The sequence below is a fragment of the Phaseolus vulgaris genome, chromosome 9, assembly GCF_000499845.2.
Source record: "Phaseolus vulgaris cultivar G19833 chromosome 9, P. vulgaris v2.0, whole genome shotgun sequence".
Taxonomy (NCBI): Eukaryota; Viridiplantae; Streptophyta; class Magnoliopsida; order Fabales; family Fabaceae; genus Phaseolus; species Phaseolus vulgaris.
In genome coordinates this window covers 7,198,880-7,225,032 of record NC_023751.2, presented here as the reverse complement: position 1 = coordinate 7,225,032, position 26,153 = coordinate 7,198,880, and the positions used below count along the sequence as shown (strand labels likewise).

The following is a 26,153-nucleotide window of genomic DNA, read 5'->3' as shown; positions in this document are numbered from 1 at the left end:
GGCGTTCTGACAATCTTCTTGTTCTCTAGAATGTTCTCCTCTTTCGCTCATTTTGTTTCTCGGCCCCACGGTGGGCGCCAAAATGTTCTTACAAGGACCTAGAAACAAACTGTCTTCGTCTTCCACCTGTTGACCTCTCGGCCTTCGCTTCCGGACTCCCTTCTCGGTGTGATCTTTCGGCTTACTCGTTCTTGGTTTGTATTTGGTTTGAAAATCTTTCACGTTTTATTGAATTGCTTGACTGACACTTCCCGGTCAACTTTAATTTACTCCATTCGATCTTTCGGTTTTTGGTCTCGGCATCCTCTCACAGATGGGTGTGCGTACCTGAAAGGTGCTCCGATGCCAAAGTTAGATTCAGTTTTACAGGATATTAAAATGAATTCAACCTCCCTTACCTCTCAGGATGACCCTCTATTTATACTGCTCTTTTATTGGGCCCAGAAGTTATTTGGGCCTTTTCTTTTTGTATTAAACATTTACTATACATACCTACATATTTGGGTCCCGTTTCATGGGCTTTTGCTTAATAATAATTTCCATTCTATTTTATTTCTTTCGTTATTTAGTTTACTTTCGGTCGGCTTAGTACACCTTGCTTTCGGTCGGCTTAATACACCTTGCTTTCGGTCGGCTTAGTACACCTTGCTTTCGGTCGGCTTAATACACCTTGCTTTCGGTCCAATCTCTTGGCCCAGTACAGATGTGATTAAAGGCATTTTAACAATGTCACACATGGACCTGACTACTTTCCAAAATTATCTTTTATTCCGAATGAAAAATCAGAATTTAAAAATATCTTAAATCTGAAATAGATTAGTGTGTTTTAGAAATAAAATTTTAGAATAAAAATTAAAAATCAAAATTTTGTTATGAAAAAGCAAATCCATTATATAAAAAATCTAAAAATTAAAATTTAAAAATGAATTTCAGAAAAATATTTCAGGAATTCTGAAAATTCAAATTCGAAAACGTATTCCAAAAATATTATTGATATTATAATAATATGCTTCCACACATAAATCTAGTGCAGGTTCAGAAAGTAATTGCCAAGGCAAAACTACCAGTCCCATTCTCATTATTGCTGGCCCATACATGGCCCATCACAAGCCTCCTATTTATTGCAAATTTTAGTTCATATATTTGTACATACATATACTAATATTATATATATATATATATATATATATATATATAATATAAGTGGAACCAAATTACAAATAGTAACTCTTTTCATTAAATTAAGTTTTATTAATTCAACAGTTAATTAAAATTTGATGGACTATTCTCTTTCCAACCCCTTCTTAACTATACTTCTCCTTTTTCCTTTTTCATGCTTATATTTTATTTTTATATTTTTACCCCTGAACACAACTTAATCAATTTTACCCCTTTTTTCATTATTTTCAGTTTTAGACATGTAACGATATGGGCGAGAGCGACCCCTGGTTTTCCTGATCGAGACCCACTTGACTGCCCGAGACCTGGTCTACCTGGTCAAGATCTTAGAGACTTTGTCGAGATAACCGAGACCAGGGAAACCTGGTTGAGACCCGAGAGACTTGGCCGAGATGACCGAGACCGGGGAAGCCTGGTCGAGACCCTAGAGACTTGGCCGAGATGACCGAGACCGGGGAAGCATGGCCGAGACCCTAGAGACTTGGCCGAGACCGACCCCTGGTCTCCCTAACCGAGACCCACCTGGTTGCCCGAGACCTGGTCTACCTAGCCAAGACCTTAGAGATTTGGCCGAGACGACCGAGACCAAGGAAACCTGCCCGAGACCCGAGAGACTTGGCCGAGACGGCCGAGACCGGGGAAGCCTGGTCGAGACCCTAGAGACTTGGCCGAGACCGACCCCTGGTCTCCCTGACCGAGACCCACCTGGCTGCCCGAGACTTGGTCTACTTGGCCGAGACGACCGATAGCAGGGAAACCTGACCGAGACGGGGGAAGCCTGGCCGAGACCTGAGAGACTTGGCCGAGACGACCGAAACTTGGGAAACCTGGCCGACGGCCGACCCATATTACCGCTAATGCTCAAACCAAGGTCAGTGAAGTTAATTCGTCATTAAGAATTAGGTAATACAACCCTAAGGAGGGTCCACTCCGATAAACGGACCCAACAAGGTAGGCCCATTAGAATAATATAAATAGTACACATCCCAAGGAGTAAGTTATGTCATTTATTACTGTTCACCTACCAGAACACCATCACGCGCTTTACTAACTTGAGCGTCGGAGTGCCTTCGCAGGTACCCCACCATCCGGTGTTCACCGAGACCGAGTGCCGAAGGAGAAGCATGAGGACAATAAGAATCCTAGTTCATCACCTAGCAACCTGACCGACCGAAGGAAGGAGAAGAAGACTTCAACAGTTCTCTAGGTCTCATCTCCCTAGTAGGAACAAGACATCTTTGATTAACACCATCAAGAATATTTGGTATCAAGTAATTTTTTTCATTTTCATTAATAACAAATTTAGTTAATTATAATTTTTAAATGATAGAAGATATCACTAATAAATATTTATATAAAAATTTAATAAGATTTTTAAAAATCAAAAAATTAAGTTGTTATTTTTAGTAATTTTCTCTTGCCACGTAAATTTTTTAAGTGGGTACTAAATACAAGTCACGGTCCCGCACTCAGATTCTCACTATCTCTCCTTCGTTTTTCTTTTTGGACTCTTTTTTTTTTAGTTTTTTCCTCCGTCTAATTTTCTATATTTATTGAAATTTTGTTTTTTAAATGTTGTTGTATATGCCAAAATTTATTTTTGAAATTTAAAACAACTTTAGAAAACTAATTTTAGAAATGTAAAACAACATTTTGTAAACTTCTTTCCATAATTACCAAAATTAGTTTTAAAAACTAGTTTCTTGAATTAATCAATTTACATATTGGCTTGCTACATGACATATGTGTAAGGACCGAGAAAAATAGTCTTAAAGTAGAAATAGTACAATTAAAATGATATTGAAATATTTTATTATTAAAGTGAAAAAGCTATATAAATAGAAATTTAGTTATTTAGGTTTCATTATCATTTCTCTATAAGTTTCATTTTACTTTCATCTCTTATCTTTAAGATTTTGACCTTCTCGCTCATCTGTTTAACGATTAGATTCCTGACAGTGAGATCTACAAGAATGTCTGATCAGAATCTTTGATAGAGTAAGTTCATTTTTGTTCCCTTCTTCCTTTCCTTTTTCTTCTCTGTAAGATTAGGATATCCTTGCTTATCAGTTTAACGATCGAACTTTGTAATTGGACTCCTGGTAGTGAACTCTACGAGATTGTCCGATCAAAATCTTAGATAGAGTAAGTTCATTATTGGCTCCTTTTCCTTTGAGTTAGTTTTGCTCTTAGTTAATCATGCATGTGATGTTTGTATCTTCAAAAGTAGTCTTTGTTAGCTGAGAATTTGAGTGATATAGTTAGATTTGTGATCAAGATTCTGTGGTGCAGGTTAGGCTATCCTTAAGCTTTTGGTGGGTTTTGAGTTTTTAGTGAGCATATGCTCAAGTTCAGGTAAGGGAAGCTAGTTTTTTTATTTTTTATTTTTTATTTTTTATTTTTTATTTTTTATTTTTATAGAACCATATATTAGAAGATCTAGATGTGGGGGTGACGTGGTCACTAGTTCAAAATATATTTGGAACTTAGTCATGTGTTTAAGTGAATTTTTATATATAATTGAATTGTTTATAAAATTTTAAAATATTTATATGATTAGTGAATGAATTGTTGTGTGATTTGGAAATTCTAAACTTTGGTATGATTTGATTGTGTGATTTGGATGTTGTGAGAGTCATAATATGAATTTTAATCCAGACATAATATTTTCAGGAGAGAAAATACTGTGTTAAGATTGTTTAGGATGTGCATTGAATAGTGATTCGTCTAGAAGGATATATCCTGACTCTCCTGGTATAATGGAATCATATAAATGAAGTTATTTAGGTGGTGAGAGTCGAAGGAGGTTCATATGAATGAGTAAGTTGTTTGAAAGATAATTAACTTAACCTATTATATGAATTAACTCATGCAGATCTCTGAGTCTGAGTCAACACACAAGTCTTCCGGAAGTAGAGTCAAATGTTTATGTGTTGTGAGTTAGTAGAAGATTGACGTGAAAAAGATGAATATTGAAATTGTTGATACACACTTGATGATTATGTGAAATGCATGAGAAATGTTGGATTTAAGTGGATCTTTAAAGTTATATTTATGTTATAAGTTTTAAAAATACCTAGCTTACCCTTTGTTTTGTGGTTGTTTGTCTTTGATTTGTGATGATCATGTATTTTACACGGGAACAAATGATGTTACAGGTGATAGAGCTCATGAGTGAGAAGTTGGATAATGAAAATATTTTATTTTCTTTTGAATATTTGTTTTAATTTTATGTAAATATTTAAAGTTTTATGAAGAGAAAGATATTTTGAAACATTATAAAAAAGAATTTTAGATATATTTGTATTATGATTATATGTTTATTTTAATATTTCATACAAAATTATGGTTATTAGATATGGTAAAATATATGGATGTTACACTATAAACTCAAAATAAGTATTTTTAAAAAATCTTATTAAAAATGAGTTTTACTCATTAATACTAAAATAGTTTATTTTCATGGTTGGTTATAATACCGTGTCTACTTTGAAACTTGTACATAGTTAGATTAAAAATCTATATTAATTAAAATTTAAATAGTTCAAATGATATATGTTTAGATAATATTAAAACAAGGTTAGTAATATTGAATATCATTATTTACTTATTGTAAGACATAATTCAATCAGTTATAAAAGAACTTATACAAAATGATATATAAGAGTTTACAATTTAATATATTATTAAAATATATTACCTTATTTATTAATGTAAATTTGAGTACTAAATCAATAAAATTATAATTAACCAATCCACTAAGTTTTATGAGTTAACTTCTTAATGTATAACTGTCCCAAATTTTCAAAATAAAAATCAATCAATGGTGATCTAAATATCAAACAAATCATGTTATAACATTAAAAAACATATTAATTATTATATTAATTAAATTGTATATTTATTTTAAAAACTAAAAAGGTGAACATTGTATTTGTATTAAGTGTTGTAACATGACACAACCTCCTTTAGTTAATGACTAGTGGGAACAAACGCTCCCGTGCTAATGCATCCACATTTTTTTTTTATTATTATATATATATATATTTATATTTATTTAAATGAAATATAAATTTATGTGTATCTGTGTGGAAGAAACAAAGAGCATGAGAGCCATGTTATTAAGTTTTAAGAATTTGAAAAAGAAGAGATATAAAGTGAGAAAAAACAAAGAGAGAGAAAAAATGGTGATAAAATCCCAAAAATTCAAATTAAAAAACAGCCGCCATCCATAAAAATTATAAAAAAATAGAGATATGTTCAAAATTGCTTATTGATAACTATTTTAATATATTTTAGAAAAAAATAAAAAATAACACCATGTTCATAATATAATAATAAAATTAAATATTTGAGAGTAGAAGGAATCCATTTATATATAAGTATAGATAATAAGAGGTTAATAAGTCATAATTATTTTTTTTATCAAAAATGATAATGATAATTAAGTGCATTAGTTAGTTCTAACTTTTAAATTAGTTAATAACACTAAAGAGATATTGTATATTGTTATGAAACACGGTAGAAAGTTATAGGAGGGGTAATATTTTTTAGAGAAATATTTTAGAATAATATTCTAGAATTTTATTAGAAGAAATCATTTCATTAAATTTTAAAACATTTTCTTTTGTAAAGAAAAATTCTATTAAACTATTTTCTTCTATCTTTCCTCTTTAACTCTTTCACCCTATCCATGAATCTTATTTTTTATTAAGTTTTTATCTATTGTACTCCTTCTAACTCTTACAGTAATTAATATGTACCACGTTGTAACATTGAGTTATATTAAAAGGATAAGTAATCACTTATATAACACACTACATTATAGTATTTAACAACATTAAAAAACATAAGATTCATGCAATCAATCATTCAATTATACAAAACATCTAGTTGTAACCTTGAAATAAATTAAAAACATAATAAATTAGTTATGCAAAACATTACACCACAAGACTGAACTATATTAAAAACCATAAGATTTTTTTTTGTATGGAAGATATCATGTCAAAACACCACACTATACTTAAAAAATGAAAACTAGTTATACAAGACATCATAGTGTAATATTAAAATATATTAACAAACATAAATAATTAACTATCAAAGACATTATGTCAAATCACCAAACTAAATCTAAGAACAATTATATATGAAAAAAATTGGCACAATATCAAACTATACTAAAAGACATAGCATTGGATTATACTAAAAAACAACGAATTATCCATGCTTAATGAAATAACATTAAAAATCAATACCACTAAAGTATATTATAAAATGGAAACATTCATTATATTATTAATACACTTATTTTGAAACAAATACTTATAAGGTATAATTACAAAGTATTAACCAATTTTAAATAAATATCATAATATGGTAATTCATTTCAGATAATTTATTTTTTTAACTATTTTTTCAATTTGTTATACATAAACAAAAAAATTAAGCGAACTTTTACCAATAATGCAAAATTTTAATAAATTTTTTAACTAAAATAATTTTTGTATGGAGTGTATTATTGAATGTATTGAACTGAATTAATGGTTAAGATTATTTCACATTTAATCAATTTTATTATTTAAAAAACTACTATCAATAAAATTATAAATTTCAATAAAGATAATTTATTCTTATAATTGTTTTTTACATACATTTTTACAACTTTTAATACAAATTTTAGTAATATTCTTTTTATTTTTTGAATATTTATTATAATATTTATTTTATAAATTATCATTAAAAAATAAATAGGCATACACATATGTGCATATGTTTTTATTAGTTATTTATAAAAAAAAATTTATTTTATAAATATTTTTTTTTCTGTATATATTTTTCTCTTATAAATATAACTGATTTTTAATGATTTATAAAAAGACTATTCATCATAATTAGTAGTCAATATAATAAAAAGAGTACAGTTACTTTTATTGTAACTATATAATTTTATAAAAATTAATAAAAATATACTTTTCTTATATAAACTTTTTTATTATTTTAATTATCAATTTTCTTTTTAATAATTATTATAATAATAATTTTTTACTATATATTATTGTAACAAAAATTGAATATAGAATCACATTCACGGATAAAGAATACAAAAAAATAACAATAAGAAGTGAATTATTATTTTATTTTGGTAGTTATGATTTTATCTATTAAAAGAAATATTTTATTATTAATATATAAATAAACAAAAAATATTTTTTTTTGAACAAAAGATACTTGATCTAATTGAGGTAATTTAAAGATAATCCTAATTCATCTTTAATATAAATTTAATTATAATTAACTTTTAATTAGGTATAGGGTGACTGAAAAATGAATTCCAGACTTTTATAAAAAAAGAAGCAAAAAACTCTTTATTGTTTGGAGCTATCTTGGGCCCAACACTTTCAATTTCCTCCTCTAGAACATTCAGTGGATATAAGTTGTTTGGGGAGAAATCAGGGTTTTAATACTTAATCTTGAACCATTGTAATTGTAATTATCCCAAAATAAACCCTTACATAAGGAATAGTGAAAATCTATTGAGACAGTTGAAAATTGGAAAAATAGGGAGAGACCTGCAAGATTTACACCAATTTCTTTGAAATCAGATTTCATTTGCAATCACGGTGCCCCTACCTAACACGTCCCCATGCCGACGCCGGAAGCGGAAGTGGAACCCTCCTCCGATCACATTGACTCTCTTCCGCTAGTTGACCTCCGTCTCCTGTCTCAGCCAGAACTCTACACTCTCTCCCTCTCCGGCGCCACTCACCGCCACCGCCGTGCCAACGACAATGATTCCGTCGTTCCCAAAATCGACCGTTCCAATTTCAACGAATCAGCGGGCAGCCGCAAACAGACCTACTCCAAACTCCGCCTCAACAAGCGGAAACAAAATTTTGCGGTTCCCGCCTCCTCTTCTTTCCACATTCCGGAGCCTGTGGACCAAGAAAACTCTCAAATTATCTCTCTGCTGCAGCAACTCTTTGGCGTGGAGCCTCTCCGTAACGCGCTGCGCCCCGACTGCGGTGATGCGGCGAACCACCAACTGTTTCCGGTCCATGTCGAGTTCAAACAACCTCCTCCCGTGACGGTGACGTTTCAAACCGTCCCGATTGACGTTATTGATGCTTCTAATAGGAAGAGGAAGCGCGGGCGACCGAGGAAGAACGAGAATTTGGTATCGGTTTTCGAAGAGGAGACTAAGAAGGTTAACGAAGGGCGCAGCGCAGTAGCCACGGTCATCGAGAGGGGATTTGGCGTGGATGCGGACGGTTTGGATAATGATCCGTTTGGGGAGGAGTTGAAGAGAAGGACCGCAGGGTTGGAGACGGAGCCACAGTTATTGGAATTTTTGGAAACTCTGAATGGAGAGTGGGCGAGTCAGAGGAAGAAGAGGCGGATTGTCCAGGCCAGTGATCTTGGCACCGTGTTGCCTGCCGGATGGAAGATAGTTATTACCCTTTTGAGGAGGGCAGGTCGTGCCTCTGTTGTTTGTCGCCGTTACGTAAGGTTTTTTCTATTCCTTTTCATACACTCCTAATTACATGTGATTTGATTGGTTCTTCAATTCAATGTCTTGAAACTTAGAACTATGCCTACTTGTGATTGTGCTTGCTTGAAAACTGGGGAGGGTTCTATAATGCTTCTGAACTAGGTTTTAAATAGTAACTGCGGTGGTATATTGAGACATTGTTGAAAGTTGCGGATAAATGAGGATGATGGGCCACTATGTACTCTGTGTTTCAAGGAAGTGGGTTGAAGGATTGGGGTTATGTACATATCTTTAATTTTATCAACTGTGACTATTGACCTGCATCAGATCTCAGGTGTTTCCTACCTGAATATTTACATCCTGTCCCCCAACTTCTGATAGACCTTTAGCATTCAGCTAGGTTTGCAATTAAATGTGTAAGAGAGAATAATGGATTGCGATTTTGAAAGATTATTTTTAAAAAAGTCTTGTGGCATTTATTTAGTACCATTAGAAGAGATTGTCAAAATTTAGTGGTATTCAATTGAGATTTTTTATTACACATAAAAGGTCTAGTATTGAAAAAAATTCCAATTTGGATGGATTAATTTTTAGATTGAATTATACTTTTCAGTAGAATGTATAAATACCACACTCAACTTTTTTTTATTCTCCCATTACCAATAGTTCCTTTCATTTTGGTTGAAATTTATACATTATTTGGTCATTCCCCCCCCATCCTACATGCCTTTTCTGCAACCAGGTAAATAGATCTCTAACTTTTTTTTGCCTCTAGTGAATACGAATTCATTGTGATCATCACTAAAAAGAAAATTTTAAAAACGTTTAAGACTTTGGCTACTTGGGTTTTATTTTGTGTTGGGTAAAACACATTAAAACAATCTTCAATTCTATATGTATTGTGGACCTATTCTACTGTTGAAAAGTCTTATTACACCGTTTTCAAACGCAATTACATTGATGTGGATCACCATTTTTAATGCTTTTTACCCCTTTCTCATCATGCCTCATTTTGTGCACCTTGTCCACGCCTTTTCAATTCATTGTTATGAAGAAATTAAAAATTTGAATACAAAAGTTCTGTTTAAAAGTAATTTACTAATATTTGCAGACACTTGATTAGCATGATAGATAAAGAAAAAAGAACTAGAATCAGCTACCGAAAGATTGGAAACATATTTTCTTATCCAAAACTTTTATTGCTCTGGTATCTTTTTCATCGACTTAAGGTTTGATGAAAATATCATGGAGTCCTTTCAAGTCTTGTAAATCCATAAATCTTATAAATTCTTTCTATATAAAAACATTGAAATTCTAACTAAAAAGTTTTGATTGTAAAAGTCTTATAAAAAAAATCTTATGTCATATAGTCTTATCAAGTTTATAAGATTTTTTTATCCAAATTAATCTTTTAAATCTATAATCCAATTATACATGTTCTCAGACTAGGATTTGACTAGTGAATCTGAAGACCTATTTCCTAAATTGTTTCCAAATCAGGAATAACAGGAAGATTCACTAGCAATAATGAAAATACTGTCAAAAAGTATTTTAGCATAAAAGCATTAGAAAGCATCGATTTTGACATTTTAAAGTCAAATAGATCGTTCCACTTGTGCAACTCAGTTGGCTAAGCTACACACATTAATTGTAATTGCACAGGTTCGATTCCTCGCAATTTGCTCCACCCTTTTCGACTACTTTATCCTTTCTCTACCTCTCCCCATTTGATCCTACCGTTGGACCAAAAAGAAAGAGAATTAACACTATAGTTAATAGAGTGAAACCTAAACTTCAACATAAATCCTTATTTATCACCAAAAAATATATAGACCATGATTCAAGTCATATCAGTAGTGACAAAAATCAAAACGGGAATGCACAAAGCCATTTGTATAACCCAATGTTTTAAATAACGCACTATAGCAGTGCAGGGAGACCCTTTACCACTATAAGGGGCTGTTTTAGTAGAGCTAGCAGACCAAATAATAGGCTGAATGGTGGGTGCTACAGGGATGTTGTGTGTTGATTCCAAAAAAATCCCTCTGAACAGAGAAGTTAGGGCTTTATGAAGGGCTATTTTTGGAGTTTAAATGGTAAAGAAGATGATAATAATTTCTATCTAGTAAACTTGTATTTGACTGGTATTTACTTTCATGTTTTGTTTATTAATTTTGAGTAATTCTTATCATATTTTAGAATTTACATACATTGTATCTACACCATTATATAAAAAGGATATACCATTTGGTAATTTCCTTTGGTGTCTTCTTTTAATTGGACAATTTTACTTTTTAATAAAATATAATTTATTTATTTTATAACATAAATAATCGATTAACTTTTCTTTATTTCAAAATAACTAGATAACTTCTGTTTTTAAGAATAACAGCTATATAATTTTATAATACTATTTCCACAAAATTATATATATACATATATTTTTTAAATTGTATTATTTATTTAATTAATTATTCATAAAAATAATAAAATTGTAAAATTGTTTATATTTTAATCTAATAAAAATGTGAATACACATGTGCTGCCTCACATTTGTTTTTTCTAGTATACTATAAAAAAAATTCAAAATTGTAGCTTTTGACTATTTTTGTATAAGATTTTTGGAGCTGGCTACTACACTTTGCTATCTGGGATTTAAAACATCAGCACTGGCCGTGCAAAAAAGAAAGTCACTAGACAATCGATATGGATGTTATAAAGTGCAATTTTGTGATTCAGACAATTCAATGTTTTTCAGCTCCAAAAACTACTGTGGATTTTATCTGAATTGCTCTATCTCAATGGAATTGCAAGAATCTTATCACAAATCATACAATTCTGATACTTCGATTTTTTAAAGCATGACATTTCTTTGCGCTTGTTATGTTGAAAGCTGGAAAAATGGAAATAAGATATTTTTTTTTACATTTTCTGGGTTAGAAATATAGAAGCATGAAGACACGAGTCTAATTTATGAGAGGAATAGGTGGTTTCCAAAAGGATACATTAATTTAAATCCCATTGGCCTATCTCTTTGGTCATTGTTCGCGTTTATGACAGAATGCAAGGTACTCATTTCCTTGTCCCCAGTCCACTCAACTATTAGAAAGAGTTTCAAGATGTTAAATTAAATTCTAACCAAAAACCAAAAAAAAAAATGGAATATTGAGTTTATGAATGCATGCAATTTAATCATCTCATTGCCACCAGTCCATTATACTATTAGAAAGAGTTTCAAGCACAGTAGTCTAAAATGTCACTTGAAGCTGAGAGGCTGAACATGGGAGGAAGTGGTTCGGGAAAGGAAAGTGAAAAAATGATAGGGTAAACAATTGTGGGTTATAGTTTAATAGATAAACCTACACTGTTAATGAAATCCTGAGTAAAAACAACACTACTTTTGTTGCTGTAATTGTTCCCTTTAGGTTAAACATTAGTCGTGCCACACATTGCAAAACAGCAGTATCCTTTGCGATTTTGGATGTGACGGTAGCAACACCAATGTGCGATGCAGCCTTCCCTGTAGAGGGAGTGCCACTTCGCTCTGGACCGGTGTCAATACAAGAAAATCATTAAATAGAAATTAATTTTAGAAACCAAAATAATTAATCACTATATTGACTAAATTATAGACCAATTTATAAAGTAAAAAATAGTTTCTATTATTAATAAAAATTTATAAAGTAGTTTCTAAATTGGTATTTAACTATTAGCTACCAAGGTTTTAGCTTTATTAGTCTTCCAGAGACTAATTTAAAATCTAAAATATTAATAACTAAAACTTTGATAGCTAATTTAGATATCAATTTAGAAACCATTTTATAATATTTTATTAATAATAGAAATTACATTAGATATCAATAATTTTTTAGTATCTAATTTAATCAATATAGTAACTAATTATTTTTTGTCTCTAAATTTAGTTATTATTTAATAATTTTCTTGTAGTGTGTGATAGTGGCACTAATGCATGGTATTGATTATTATGGTTTGAAGATGTTAAATTAAATTCTAAAAATTATGTAGAAAAAATGGACTAGATTAACCTTTTTCAAATCAATTGAAAAATAACCTCAGTATTTGTCAAGTTTTTAATAGAATTCATCTTAAATACCAAACATGGAATGGAATTGGTGAAGTTGGTTACTGTATGTGAAAGGGAAGGGGAGAGATTAATGATGTATTGAGTTTGATTAAGATGTTAATTTAACCGTAGATTGGGTTTAATATATAACCATGCACTGGCATATTTTCTTGGGGTTTGGAAAGGGGTGGCTTGTACTTTTTAAATGTGTTCTAGGGTCAAGACCTTTTTGTGTATCAATATACTTGTTTTCCTTTTATTCTCCGTTAATATCTGGCCTCCTTTGGAAGTATGTTTTGTCTTCAATATCTGTTTAATGTATTTGAGCGAGTATTATCTAGTCTTCTATTGTGAAAGAAAAACTGAAGATATTCTTTGTTTGCTGAAAAATGTTATTATTGATTTGGTTGCATCCTAATTTATCCCTTGTATTTTTTTCTTTTATTTTTGGAGTTCTCCATGGTTTTTAAGTTCAAATAATAAATAAAAATTAGAAAATGTTTAAAATAGGAGACACATATTTGAATCCCGAAGGCTTCTAATTTATTTTGCAATCTATATTCTTAATTGATATTTTTTTGAAAAATGAATGTTATAGCACTAATTGCAGTAAAATATAGATATGGGTTTGGAAAAAACTTGTGTCTGCCATATATTTTTGGCTGAGGGGAGATGAGTGGGTTGAGTTATTCGAAAAAGGATCCTGTCTTTGCTCCGTCCGAGGGAGAGATGTCTGGGACCTTTGTGTGTGCCTTTGGGCTTCGATGGTATTTTCTTTTGCTTTTAATAAAAAAATACTTATTAGCCATTTTTGAGTCAGTGGGCTTTTATTTTGGCATCCATGAATTTTTCAGAATACCTTCTTAAATCATCCATGGTTAATGTGAAGTTTGTATGTGTTGTGTTTTTTGCACTATTTGTCATCAGAGTAATGAATCATAAAATCTTTAGTACTGAATTTTTATGTATTCAAGTTATGTGAATATTTTCTACTTTTTATCTTAGCCTTTTTATGATCTCTGAATTTTATGGACAGTGTTGTGGCATTTCAGTTTTCTATTCCTGCAATTACTGCAATTTCTCTTAAACTACTTGTTTTCTCCTACTTTCTTAGTAATATTTAGAATACTATTATTTTTATTTTGTTTTTAATACATCTGCTGGAGATCCCACATTGACTAGAGATAATGACATTTCATAATATATAAGTGGGTGCAAATCTCATTTTATAAGCCGGTTTTATAAGGTTGAGTTAGACTTAAAGTCTACTTCTTAATATGGTATCAGAGCTATTTAGAGCCAATCTTAGCAAGAGTTTTGTTGGACTTATCATGTCATTTGCTATTGAACCGTTTTCGGATCATCGATAATATATAATCCCACGCACGAGCACTCAAACATTAAATCCCTATCAATTCCATCTACTGAAATTCTTTTAACATAAAAAGCTCTTATGATAGATATGACACCATTTCACCTAAAAAAGCTGCACTTTTTTTTGTTAAAAAATTATATTGAATAAAGGACGTAGAGATGAAAACATTTGGGAATTTGAAGTTTGAGATTAAAATGGTAAAATTAACCCTTAAGGAGGATGTTGCTTATGAAGCTTGGACATGCCTCTTAAATGGTATGTCATTTGTCCGACAGGTATTGGACATTGATACGCATACGACACTCGTACAATACATATTGGTGAAGTGTCCAATTCAAAAAACATTTTTTTGGGTTTCTAATCATTGTAAAAAAAGAACAAATACAATGATTTTTTAAAAACTCATAACTTATTGTATAAGTTTCTATTATGATCATAGAAATAAAGAACAAACTCTATATATAATTCGGAATATTTAATTATATATGTATTATTGGTAATGTTTTTATTTAATCTCTTATCTTATTTTCATATAATGTGAAATTTGTCAAAATTGTTTTTTCTTTAAATGAATTTTAACTTAAGTATCTTTTAATGATGATCTTCTGTCACATAATTCATAATGATGTAATATATAAATTTGTGTCGTGTCTAGTGTTTGACTTTGCTACATATTGTTTGACTTTTTAAGGATGAGGATATTTACTGTGTAGCAGATGTAACCTAAATTCTATTGGTTCAAATTTTTACATATATTGAACTGTTACTTTCTTGTAGACATTACTGTTATTTACACTTGATTCTCACGTTCTCTAATTTGATTCCATTCAGTCCTGGTGGGCATCAGTTTGAGTCTTGCAAAGAAGCTTCTGCATACTTGCTTTCTGTTTCTGGTGTTCAAGATAAGGGCCATTTAAAATCTAGTTATACTGATGATGGTGCTCAGCAATTGTCCAGTAGTATGAACATGGCATCTGAAAATGTAAGCTAATATATTAACGTTTCATTTGTTTACTTTTTCAATTCCAATAATGAAAAGAACTGCCTAATTTTTTTTAACATGCACAGAGTGTTGGTCATGTCCCTACTGGAGATGCGAAGACTGATGCCAATGCACATTATTTGACTTTAGCTGGTGCATCTATTCACTCTGGTCATGAGAAGCAGCCCCCAATATCATCATCATTTGGGAGTGAAAATATCAATAGTGATCTGGCTTTGGGTTGTAAATTAGGAGATGCTAGTGAAGACTTTAGAGGCTTTGACCATCAGTCGGAAGATAAAAAACTGTTGGAGGCTGATAAGAATGATGGAAATTCAGTTCAGGGATGTTCTCGCGTGAATGATAGAGTTTGTAATGTAGGTAGTGAGAAGTTGGTTGGTGCTATTGAGTCTACTGATGCTGCATGCAATCTTTATATTCCTTTAGTTTTCTCAACTCCTTTCTCCAATAATAATAGTGACAATGGTCAAATTTCAGAGGATATAAATGCTGCCACATGCATAAAAGGGGCCATTAGTAATTTTCCTAGTCAGGATAGAAATACTGGATGCCCTGAAACTGTTCCCTGTGGAGTTGACAACAATGGGCTTGGGCTTTCTGTGAAATTAGTAGAAGAGAACACTCATAAAATAAGTTTTGATAGCAGCATACTGGCTCCAAATGCTGAGGGGAAAATATTTGCTGGTAAAAATTTAGGGGATAGACATCTTGCCAGTTCACAGGAGGATATGGAGATTAGAGATGAAAAGGCCATTAATGATGACAAACAACTAAATTTGTGTAGCACAGACCAGGCTGAATTTAAAGACGTTTTTACTGATGTTGAACTGCAGAGTAGTTCTGAGGGTTGCTCACTTGTCTCATCTCATTGTGAACTTAAACATACATCTCTAAGTAATATTGACAGGACACAGACTTCTGAGTTGAAGGACTCTGCTGAGGAAAATATTTTTGACAGTGATCTATTTAGCTCATCTATTGATGAAAGAACATGTGTTCACACTGGTTACATTAGTAATGTTTCTTTTAGCTCTTGCCCACAAGATGCATCTGAGTTTGGTGGATTTGATTTTGCTTCTGATCTTAAGTTAACTAAGGATGTTAGTGCGACTAATCATATTCTTTCTAATGAGGATGCTGTGACGAGATGTTTACAGGAAAGGAGTTCCTTGAATGACCAAAATAGCATGATGGACAATCTGTTGCACAGAAGTTCTCAAAGTAACTTATTTGCTCTAACTGCTAATCAGCACCCTTCTGCTTTTCATGATAATGTGAATGATATCTGTGATGGAACCTTTGATGCACTAAAAGCTGTTGATGCTGGATACATGGAGCCTCAGTTGGGCATTGTTTCTTGCAGCAATATTGCTGTAGATGCATATACTACTGCAAGCATTAAGCAGGGAAACTCACAAGGATGTGTATCTGTTCCTCTTGGTGGAAGTATATTAAACTTTGAGAAGAGAAGTGATGATGGTGTTAATAAATCAAATAAGTCTTGCTTATCAGAAAAGGCTCAGAATGAAGTTGAAATATTCCAAACTGACACTATGGGTCTTCCCAAATTTCTTTAGCAGTTAGATAGATTCAGATGCAGATGTGGTGACACATGCATGCAGTGCAGGAAACATTTTCTTTAATAAAACTTGTATGATAGATTTGCTGAGTGTGCTGGTAACCACAAGACTCTGCTAGTGTATATATTTTCGATTTCCCATTGAAGATGATAAGCTAGAACAGGTAATGATTATATTTACATCATAATTATTCTCTGCTGAAGTTATTTCTCCATTTGTGCCTCTCTAGTCAAAGTGATTTTGGAATTCATGATGAAATTAGACAATGGAAGATGTTTAATTTTAATCCTAATTCAGAATTATTAGGAATAAATACTTAAGACGTGGATGGATTTTCTATATTTAAAGAGAAACTATTGTTTAAGTTTGTTTTCTGAGTACCCTTGTGCTCTGAGGTACTGCCAAAACATCTTTTTCCTTATGTCACCGATGATGTCATTGGGTATAGAGAAAATGCGTAATGATGAAGCAGGTTAAACCACTAATCAATGGTTTTGAGGTTTAGGGCCCTCTGCATTAAGAACATTGAAATGCCATGCTCTAGCCAATTACAAGAATGAATATCAATCATAAATAACTATAATTATACTTGTATTAATGATGGTACTTTTTGTTGCTTTTAGGTTTATGTGTAATTTTGTAACTTTGATCAGTTTCTTGCATCTTTTTCATTGTGAGAATAGAATAGTGAAAAAAGTTAAGCAAAGACTGGATTTTACCACCACCTTGTTTCAATGTCAATGGGAGTAACATGTTAAAAGATCTAGCATTGAAAACGGCTCTGCAAAATTCGTACTTTATATTGGTATATATTAGCTCAATTTTAAGAGATTTGTTTAAGAAACGTAAAGTGACTTATCTGTTGTCTGTACTGTATATTTTTCTTGTTCTCTGGCATGCTTTTACCTTTTCAGCTGATGACTTTCTAAGATTCTGATTTTGCTTTTTTTTTGGAACAAAACAGATAATTGCTTGAAGACAGCATTATTTTGTGGATAGATTCAGCTGGTCGTGCCGTGGGTTCTCCAATCCAGAGGTTATTTTGCAGCTCTGGTGTGATGCTTTGCTTGCTTCTTGCCAGAGCTCAGAAACCATTTTTATTTTGCAAGGAACAAATTTACTTTAGGTCGATTTTAGCTCAACATTTTTTTAACATCTGGTAGACTGGTATACTGAAATCGAATTTTAGGTAGGTCCTTCAAATGAGGGAACTAGTTTTCTCCTTAATTTTTTGAAAGAGAAATACCAAAATTATGTGGTGATTTTCGTCTTTCATACGTGGATCGCTCTTTGCATAACCATTATTGCTCCTGTTATGTCCAACAGATACTTCCTAGTTTATTTTTTCTTTCTCGTGCTGTCTCACGTGTTTTTTTCTAGATTTTCCGTGCTATTGCACCCTGGTTAGTACATCCCTGCTATTATAAGGAGGACTTTTCCCTTGATTTTTTACATGATCGGCCGGGTGTCCTTGTTTCGAGCATCAATTATAAAATGAGGCTTGCTAAACTATATTTTGGTTGCATGGTCCATGGGCAGGTGAGTTTATATCCGTTAGATATACATAACATTATTGATGGATGCTTAATAACGCTCGACCTGAATAATTGGTAGCATCATTAATTACTAATCATTGTAAACGAGACCCGAAATAAATGGGAAAATTTGGATTGGTTTTCTTGCATAATTGGAATTAGACCGAGAAACTCTAAAGCTGCTTGCCACAGCTTTTGGGCACAATCTTGTCAATGTCAATGTGCGGTCCTTGACAGTTTATAGATTTGATTACGTATCCATGATCAAGTTCTTCAACATCATACACGTGCCAAGCACAGAATAAACGTCGTGAATGTCCGTTTTGGGATTCAGTTTTTTTCACGCTTTTCATTCAATGGAGAGATCTGGTCAATTTGTAACAAGGTGCGTTTGGAATACATCATTGTGTAGGGTTTACAGTAGTTATGTCAATCATAGAATGCACTCACGCCAAAACCTTGGGCAAGAATTGACGTGTTCATTAGATTGGGGGCTTGGAGTATAGTGGAAGATTTCAATTCATTTCTCTATGACCATGTGAGATTAGCGAGTATCCTTCAGTGAGAGGGATGGAAGATTTTCAAGCAGTTTTTTTTATGGATGGTGATTTTCTAGGTGTTGCTGCTGCATATACGTGGCACAGACGCAACATTTTCCAGAGGTTAGACATACTTCTCTTAAAATGAAATTGAGATTGCTTTTTCTCAAGCCATTCGCTCCCTTTTAAAATGGATTATTTCCACTTTTAGTTTAGTTTGTTAGAGAGAAATCTCTTAACAGATAGTTTAGATTTTTAGTGGCTTCCTTCACTCAATGAACTTTCTCAGATTTCTTCTGAACCTCTTAGAACAACTCTAAGTGGAATAATAATCTCTTACTAGCTTAAGGCCTAGAATAAGGAGGTTTAGTAAATACATTCTAAAGGAAGAGAATACCTGTAGTTTTCTATTTTAATTTTCTAAACCTAGATGATAATACTCGTAGAATCACCATTTCGTATGGCCTACTTCACTCCCGATGGATGTCTACTACAACCATTACTTATGTTCACAAGCCACACTAAACGCTCCCCAGTGTCATCCCAACAAACATTTATATTGTCCTCGACAACAACCACAACTATCACCGCCACCCCGACAGTCACCGCTGCCGCCATCAGCATCAATAGAGTGGCCACCACAACAGTCGGTGTCACAAGTAATTCCCATACCACCCTTTCCGGTCCCCTACCACCTTTTCCGGTCCCATACCACTTTATGAGTCGCCATAGTCGTGGTGGCAAGCAGAACCAACTTTCCCTATGCAATCCCATGGATTCCCCCCCTGTGAAGATCGTTCAGCACCTATGTTGCACGAGATTCTTCTACACCTTTAATCTCCAAAATGTAAGACACTAACAATATGCCTCCATTCTCCAAAACTTCTGAATCCATGACGTAATAATAATCGAAACTCCATTTTCTATCCACGTCAAGTAGGGTCCATTCATCCATGTTGTTTTCCTGGCGCAACAACAACCACTCTCCTAGACTCCCCAAGATATCATCAATTTTTTAAGACCTTACAAACTCCAATGTAAATCGGTGGATAATGATAGAAGGGATGTAAAGAGAGTGTAAAAGAAGGAAAGTTTAGGTATTGTAGCTTATAGGAATCCCTTTACTTGTAGCTTAGTGGCTAATAGGCAAAGCAGGGATAACATAAATATTTGTCCAAGATTTCATTCATTTATGGGCTTCGAGAAATTGGAGAAAGCCTTAAGCTCAAATTTTGTTACATTGTCCCGTAAGGTTGTAAAAATGGTTTCATACTATTTTTCTTCTTCTAAAGTCATAGTTCAATAGACGGTGAAGTGTTGGATGAGTTTAATTTGTTATGCTTATCTCATTTTATATAGTTGACTTTTGATCATAGATTTTGGCTCCCTATCCAATTGTCTAAAATATCTCATAAATTCACTTTTTAAAAAAATTCACTTATTCAAATGTTATTAAGAAATAAACTTTAAATCTAATTCAATCTTATAAAATCGACTTATAATGTGATGTTTACACTCACTTATATAGACTATATTATGGATGATTCGATAGAGATTCGATAGTGGGTAACTTGATAAGTTCAACAAAGTCGTTCTGATAGATTCTAAATGATTTTGATATCATATTAAGAAGTTAACTTTAACCTTACAAAATGATAGGTTTGTATCCACTTATTAAATGTCGTGATATCTAATCAATGTAAGATTTGTTTGTAAAAAAACATTTTTCCTTACTATTATACTATTTTTTTTCTAATTTTTTAAGTAAAAATTATACTACTAGTTTTGCTTGAGATTTTCTCATTCCATAGAAATTCATCCATAAAAATCAAGAAGTTAAATAAAATTATGAGTAAAATTATAATTCATAAATATAATCAAATTATATTATATTGATTATGTTTTTAGTATAATTAATTATTGTTAATACTTTATTGATAATTATGATTTTTATAGTAAAAAAATATTAAAATCATAAATAAATAAAATAACTCGTTTTAAATTTTGTTATTTTGTAAATTAATTTATTTTAATATACTTTTATTTTGAAATACCTTTTTCTATATATATTATATGTATTTTAAATATTTTTTTTAATTTTAATTAGTTTTATAAAATCATTTTTTGAGTCACTCGTTGACTTAGTATGTTCGAATGATATATTTTATAACCGAAGTCTAATTTAATTTCTCTATTCACTCTAGTTAAATGTTCTATGTGAGCATGGGCAAGTATAACATTTATAATATATTAAATCGTATTTATTCCTAGGGAGTGATATTTGTTAATACATCGTTAATATACTTAAATTACCTTAAAGGTTTAAAGGTACTTTAAGGATTTGATATTATCTTTCTTATTGTTGATAAAACATAACTTCAGTATTATCTTATTACTAAATTGAATGTATCTGATAAGTTATGTACTTAATGTCCTATTGATTAGTAATTGAATGTACTAAATATATGAATATACTAAATTACTGAATAAGTGATTTTAACCATTATTTTTCTTAAAATCTAATGTTTCTAATGAGTAACTCATTTTAACCATTAAATTTTAAAGAATGAATGGTGAGATATTAGTTGTCTAGTTATTTAATTAATTATTTATATTGTTTTTATACGAGAATAAAAAATATCAACTATTAAATATTATTATCAATAGATAAAATGAAAACCACAAAAATCAAGAAAGAGAACGCTTTATAAGTAAACCATTATCATTGTTATCTAAATAAATATACATGTAATAATAAATAAATGTTAGCATGTTAAGAAAATTAATAAATAAAAATTATATTTAAATTTTATATATTATTATTTTTAAATATTAATTGGTAGTTTGTTCAATTTTAATAGATGTCTGTGAATCGTAACCAAAAAAATGTTATCGTGTTTTGAACCCACCACGTGCTTCATATTTATATATCGAATAAAATTTTCTGTGTGGAAAGATAACTATTAATCTAAGAAGATAAAACTAAATCCTGCATAATTGAGATTATTAAGAAAAAAGGTAAAATTGACTTGTTTAAAATTATGATGCATTTTATTATAAGGGTTGATCATAAAATTAACAATGATAGTTAATTTTTGAAATTTGTTAAATATATATGATTTAAAATAGTTAAGAATGGATTTGATATTGTAAAATGCATTGTAGTTATAGTGAAGGGATGAAGTGGAAAAATTGAAGAAGAGTTAAAGTAGAAATATGAATGAAAGAAAGGGAAGTGGTTGTAGCGTGGAAGGGAAAGGCGATGAAGGGAAGAAGAAGAGTTAGGGTTGTATCAACTGATTCTGATTCTGATTCTGATTCAGCTTTGAGTGTGTGAAAAGGTTAATGGTAATGCCATTTCCATTGCCACCACCATCACCGATCACTCTCATCTCTCTCCCTAATTAAAACAAAATAACAAAATTAAAATAAAGAAAAAAGTGTCCACTAAGGTTGAGGCACGTCACCCATCTCTCCCTTCCCCTCGCTCATCTCAAATCCATGCTTCAGAATTAGGGTTTCCATTTGGATTTGGTTCTTCTGCTCTGTTCTGTTCTGTTCTGCTCTGCTCTTCTCTGTTCTGCTCACTCCCTGCAAGGGAAACGGGGAAAGGGAAAGGGATAAGGATGAGGGTTTGGGGATCGGAGATCGTCTTCGCCATGTTGCTCTGTGGGACCCTCACTTCCACAGCTCAACCACATCCCCATAACCATCATCGTCATAGGGTTTCTCCCACCACCTCCACCACACTCTGTCCCGTTCACTCCCTTCTCGATTTCGTCTTAGGGTTTCCAGATTCCATCTGCCCTCTTCCCGATTCTCTTGGATCCGTTGCCGTAACCGAGGTAATTCTTCCTCTTTCCCTTTCCTTCTCTTCTAATGTATTATTCTATTTTTCCAATTACAGTTTTTCTCTCTAATTATTGAAGCTTTGCATTGCTTATGTACAGGGAGATGAGGTTTCTTTGCAGAAGGCGCTGAATATGGTTCACAAGAATAATCATGAGTATGTGGCTGTACTCTTCTATGCGTCGTGGTGCCCTTTCTCGCGTGTGTTTAGACCGGTGTTCTCCGTCCTCTCTGCACTGCACCCTTCCATTCCTCATTTTGCTATTGAAGAATCCTCGGTTAGGCCGAGGTTTGTGTAATGCGTTTTTGGTTTCAATTTTTTTTTTTCTTTTGTTTGATATTCTTTCAATTGAGTGACTATGCGATTCTTGCAGCATACTGTCCAAATATGGTGTCCACGGTTTCCCTACACTGTTCATTTTGAATTCTACCATGCGGGTTCGGTATCATGGGTCTCGGACACTTGCTTCTCTCATTGGTTTCTACAATGATGTTACGGGTGAGGCACACTGTTCTTTGATCACTCCTTATCCATGCATTGGAATTTGTGTGCTGTCTTCTAATGTACATGCAACTTTTAGTTAAATCATTCAATTCACAATGGACTTTTAATTAAATTTGATCATACTGATTAATCAGTATATAAAGCTTCCAAAACCTACACCCAAGCATAAACATGATTACAATAAAATCTGATTTCCGAACATGATCCCATGGAAAATTGCACATTTATTTGACACAAAATAAGATAGGTTGTATTCAATTAGTTGAATCATCTAGATTGTTTGGCTTTGGTTTTAAGATTAAATTTTAATATTTAATCATTGGCATTCTTTGGCTGTGGCTTATTTTCCAGTACTGCATTAAAAGAATTTGTAAAAAAGTTTCACATGAATGGGGGAAGCCTTTGTGGCTTGAGGGTGTGGGGGCATAAAAGGTCAACAGGCCATAAAAGAATCCGTAAGCACCTTAAAATACAAGGGAATTTTAAATCCTATGTGGCCATTCCCAGAAACCACAGTAAAATTTGATTGTTGACAGACTTTGGCCATGCCTTATTTAGTCCTTTAATACAATCCAGTGATTACTGTGTATTTCACTTGAAGGGAAACTGTTGCATTGCAGCTTGGGAGTGTAGGGGCATGAAAGCCCACTTGCTTATATACTGAATGGAGTATTCCAAAATTAGGAGTTTTAAATGTGCTCAAGCCCGTAGGCCATGGTGTACCCTGGTTCAAACTTGGATTTTCTTGCTCAAAGTACAATAAGTTAGAAATTATAAACACTAAAAAATGCATCATGATGCTGCTCTCAATCAACCATAGTGATTCTTAGATTGAAGAAGCATGATTAAGTGGTGGTTGTGGTGCTTGAGGTTTGATATACTTGTATTTAGCAAGGAAGATGGTATTTTTTGTGATAATGTGTCGAAATGTTTTGTTGAGTTCTTTAGAGCATCTCCTTTGCAGGAGTTATACATTGGGTCATAAGATTAAGATCTGGGTCTTATAAGATCTCCCCATTGGAGTATGCTGATATGACATAAAAATAAGATTCAAGTTCTTAAATAAAACCCTGGGTCTTAGGAATAAAAATTATTTTTCTGTCTTGGAATTCTTTTTTTGTTAACGAACCAAATAAAACATTAATGAGAGTGTGGGTCTAAGACCCCTTGCATTGGAGTAAAAGTCAGCGGCACAGTGGAACCCATAAAAGTTAAATTAAGACCTCATAAAATGAGCCCTGCAATAGAGATGTTGTATGGTCTAGCTAGTAAATTTTGGTTTTTAAATGCAATTTTTGAAACAAAATTGATTTGAAATGTTTTCAGTTCAATTTTGAAATACTTCTACATTCATTTATAAAACAAAAAAGATTTGTTAATTTAGTTTTTGATAACATAGTCATGCTATCTTTTGATACGATCCTTCCCATTGTTGTCACCACAACAACTGCACCACCACCACCTCCTCTACCACTGTCATCATCATTATTTGTTATTGTTGCTACTAACATTAACAATGTCTGACATGTCGTCACCTCATTTACAGTCACTAACACCCTTGTTGTCATCACTACCACCAGCATAAATTTAAACTAAAATTTAGGAAAAACAAACTAACTTTTAAAACTAAAAGTCATCCTAATCTGAAGCCTACATTCTAAAAACTAGAGATTGATTGTAGTTTTTAAATTTTTTGAAACTTTCAATTAAAAACCATCCTTAACGTGACCTAAGAGAGGGTTGAAGAGGCTGTGGATTATAAAACTTTGGTCTTAGGGGTAGGAAATTTAGATTCTTTATTTTTGGTTAAAAACCCCAATGAAAATTCCTGGCATTTTCGAAGTTCTTTTTTAACATCCAGGTGAAGCATTTTGTAGTAAATAATTTTAGTTGTCCCAATAAATACATTACAATTTACATCTTATAAATTGTTTGATAAAAAAACAAAATTTTGTAATCCTGTTATGCTGCAGCACATATTTTTTCCTTATTTTTTTGTTTTGTTTTGCAGCATCACAATTTGTTTTTCTTATTTTCTTGTATTTAGTTCATATTTGGCTTTCATTGTAGGGATTAGGATTGATTCATTTGATCAATTATCACTTGAGAAAATTGGTCGTTCTTCCACTGATAAAAGTCATGGTAACCCCGAGCCAGAAAGTTGTCCATTTTCATGGGCTAGATCTCCAGAAAATTTACTGCGGCAGGAAACGTATTTGGCTCTGGCCACTACGTTTGTGGTTTTGAGATTACTATACTATTTTTTTCCTACGCTACTTATATGTATTCAATTTGCTTGGAGAAGGGTCATCCAAAATATTAGATTAGGGAGCTTGCTGGAGCATCCTTTGATTTATTTGAAGAGGCTAATACAGTCATTTAACTGCTTGAAAGAGCCGTGCAAGAGAAGTAATCTGCAGGAAGGAGCATTGAATGCTAGAGCATGGGCATCCAAGTCCCTTGCCACCGTTTCAATAGGAGAGGAAAGCAGCCGCGGGATGCACCAATGAGTTGATTGTACTGAGCGGATTTCTTTGAAATATTGGAGATTTGAATATACCCTATGAAAGACTTGGCTGCAAGTTATGCCATGTACTTTTGTTTCAGGATCTTCTTCTCACCCTTGGATCTTGTGCTTAGTGAGGTCAATTATGTTACTGAATAATGTAATCGACCCTTATATGCCATATGATCAAGAAATACTTCATTCAGCGTTCTTGAAGATTGAGACTTCAATGTGTATAGTTTAAATGTAGCAACTTGAGCTGAAATCTGCAATTCTTTGACTTGTAGGTTTTCTTCTTGAAGGTCAAATCTTTTGATCGTCAGTTCATAAATTTATTTTTGTTGGGAATGAAATGATTGTAAATCCCGCATAATACTTATTTTGATGCATTGTTGATGTACCCGGTGCGTGTTATTTGTAGTTCAAAAATAATAAGATTGGTGATAACCTGATTAAAATGTCATATATGGAAGTGATTTATATCAGAATCTTCAGTATTATAT

At 32.2% G+C, this 26,153-nt stretch overlaps 2 protein-coding genes across 2 annotated transcripts; both read left to right on the top strand.

The window, feature by feature from the left end:
- Positions 1–7,647: 7,647 nt before the first annotated feature.
- LOC137820519 (uncharacterized) lies at positions 7,648–18,074 on the top strand. Its single transcript, XM_068624648.1, has 4 exons — positions 7,648–8,691; positions 14,965–15,115; positions 15,202–16,879; positions 17,681–18,074. Exons 1-3 carry the CDS (start codon positions 7,829–7,831, stop codon positions 16,711–16,713), a joined length of 2,526 nt encoding a protein of 841 aa, XP_068480749.1. The 5' UTR covers positions 7,648–7,828; the 3' UTR covers positions 16,714–16,879; positions 17,681–18,074.
- A 621-nt stretch (positions 18,075–18,695) lies between these two features.
- On the top strand, positions 18,696–26,113 carry LOC137820523 (5'-adenylylsulfate reductase-like 4). The gene is made up of 5 exons (XM_068624655.1): positions 18,696–18,913; positions 21,956–22,635; positions 22,741–22,928; positions 23,014–23,138; positions 25,215–26,113. Exons 2-5 carry the CDS (start codon positions 22,417–22,419, stop codon positions 25,652–25,654), a joined length of 972 nt encoding a protein of 323 aa, XP_068480756.1. The 5' UTR covers positions 18,696–18,913; positions 21,956–22,416; the 3' UTR covers positions 25,655–26,113.
- The last annotated feature ends 40 nt before the right edge of the window (positions 26,114–26,153 follow it).

Bases quoted from the DNA above. Each gene is read 5' to 3' on its own strand.
- LOC137820519 (XM_068624648.1), top strand. From the start codon at position 7,829: ATGCCGACGCCGGAAGCGGAAGTGGAACCCTCCTCCGATCACATTGAC. The intron at 8,692-14,964 runs GTTTTTTCTATT...GATTCCATTCAG, and splicing joins GTTTGTCGCCGTTACGTAAG to TCCTGGTGGGCATCAGTTTG. The intron at 15,116-15,201 runs GTAAGCTAATAT...TAACATGCACAG, and splicing joins TGAACATGGCATCTGAAAAT to AGTGTTGGTCATGTCCCTAC.
- LOC137820523 (XM_068624655.1), top strand. From the start codon at position 22,417: ATGAGGGTTTGGGGATCGGAGATCGTCTTCGCCATGTTGCTCTGTGGG. The intron at 22,636-22,740 runs GTAATTCTTCCT...GCTTATGTACAG, and splicing joins GATCCGTTGCCGTAACCGAG to GGAGATGAGGTTTCTTTGCA. The intron at 23,139-25,214 runs GTGAGGCACACT...CTTTCATTGTAG, and splicing joins TTTCTACAATGATGTTACGG to GGATTAGGATTGATTCATTT.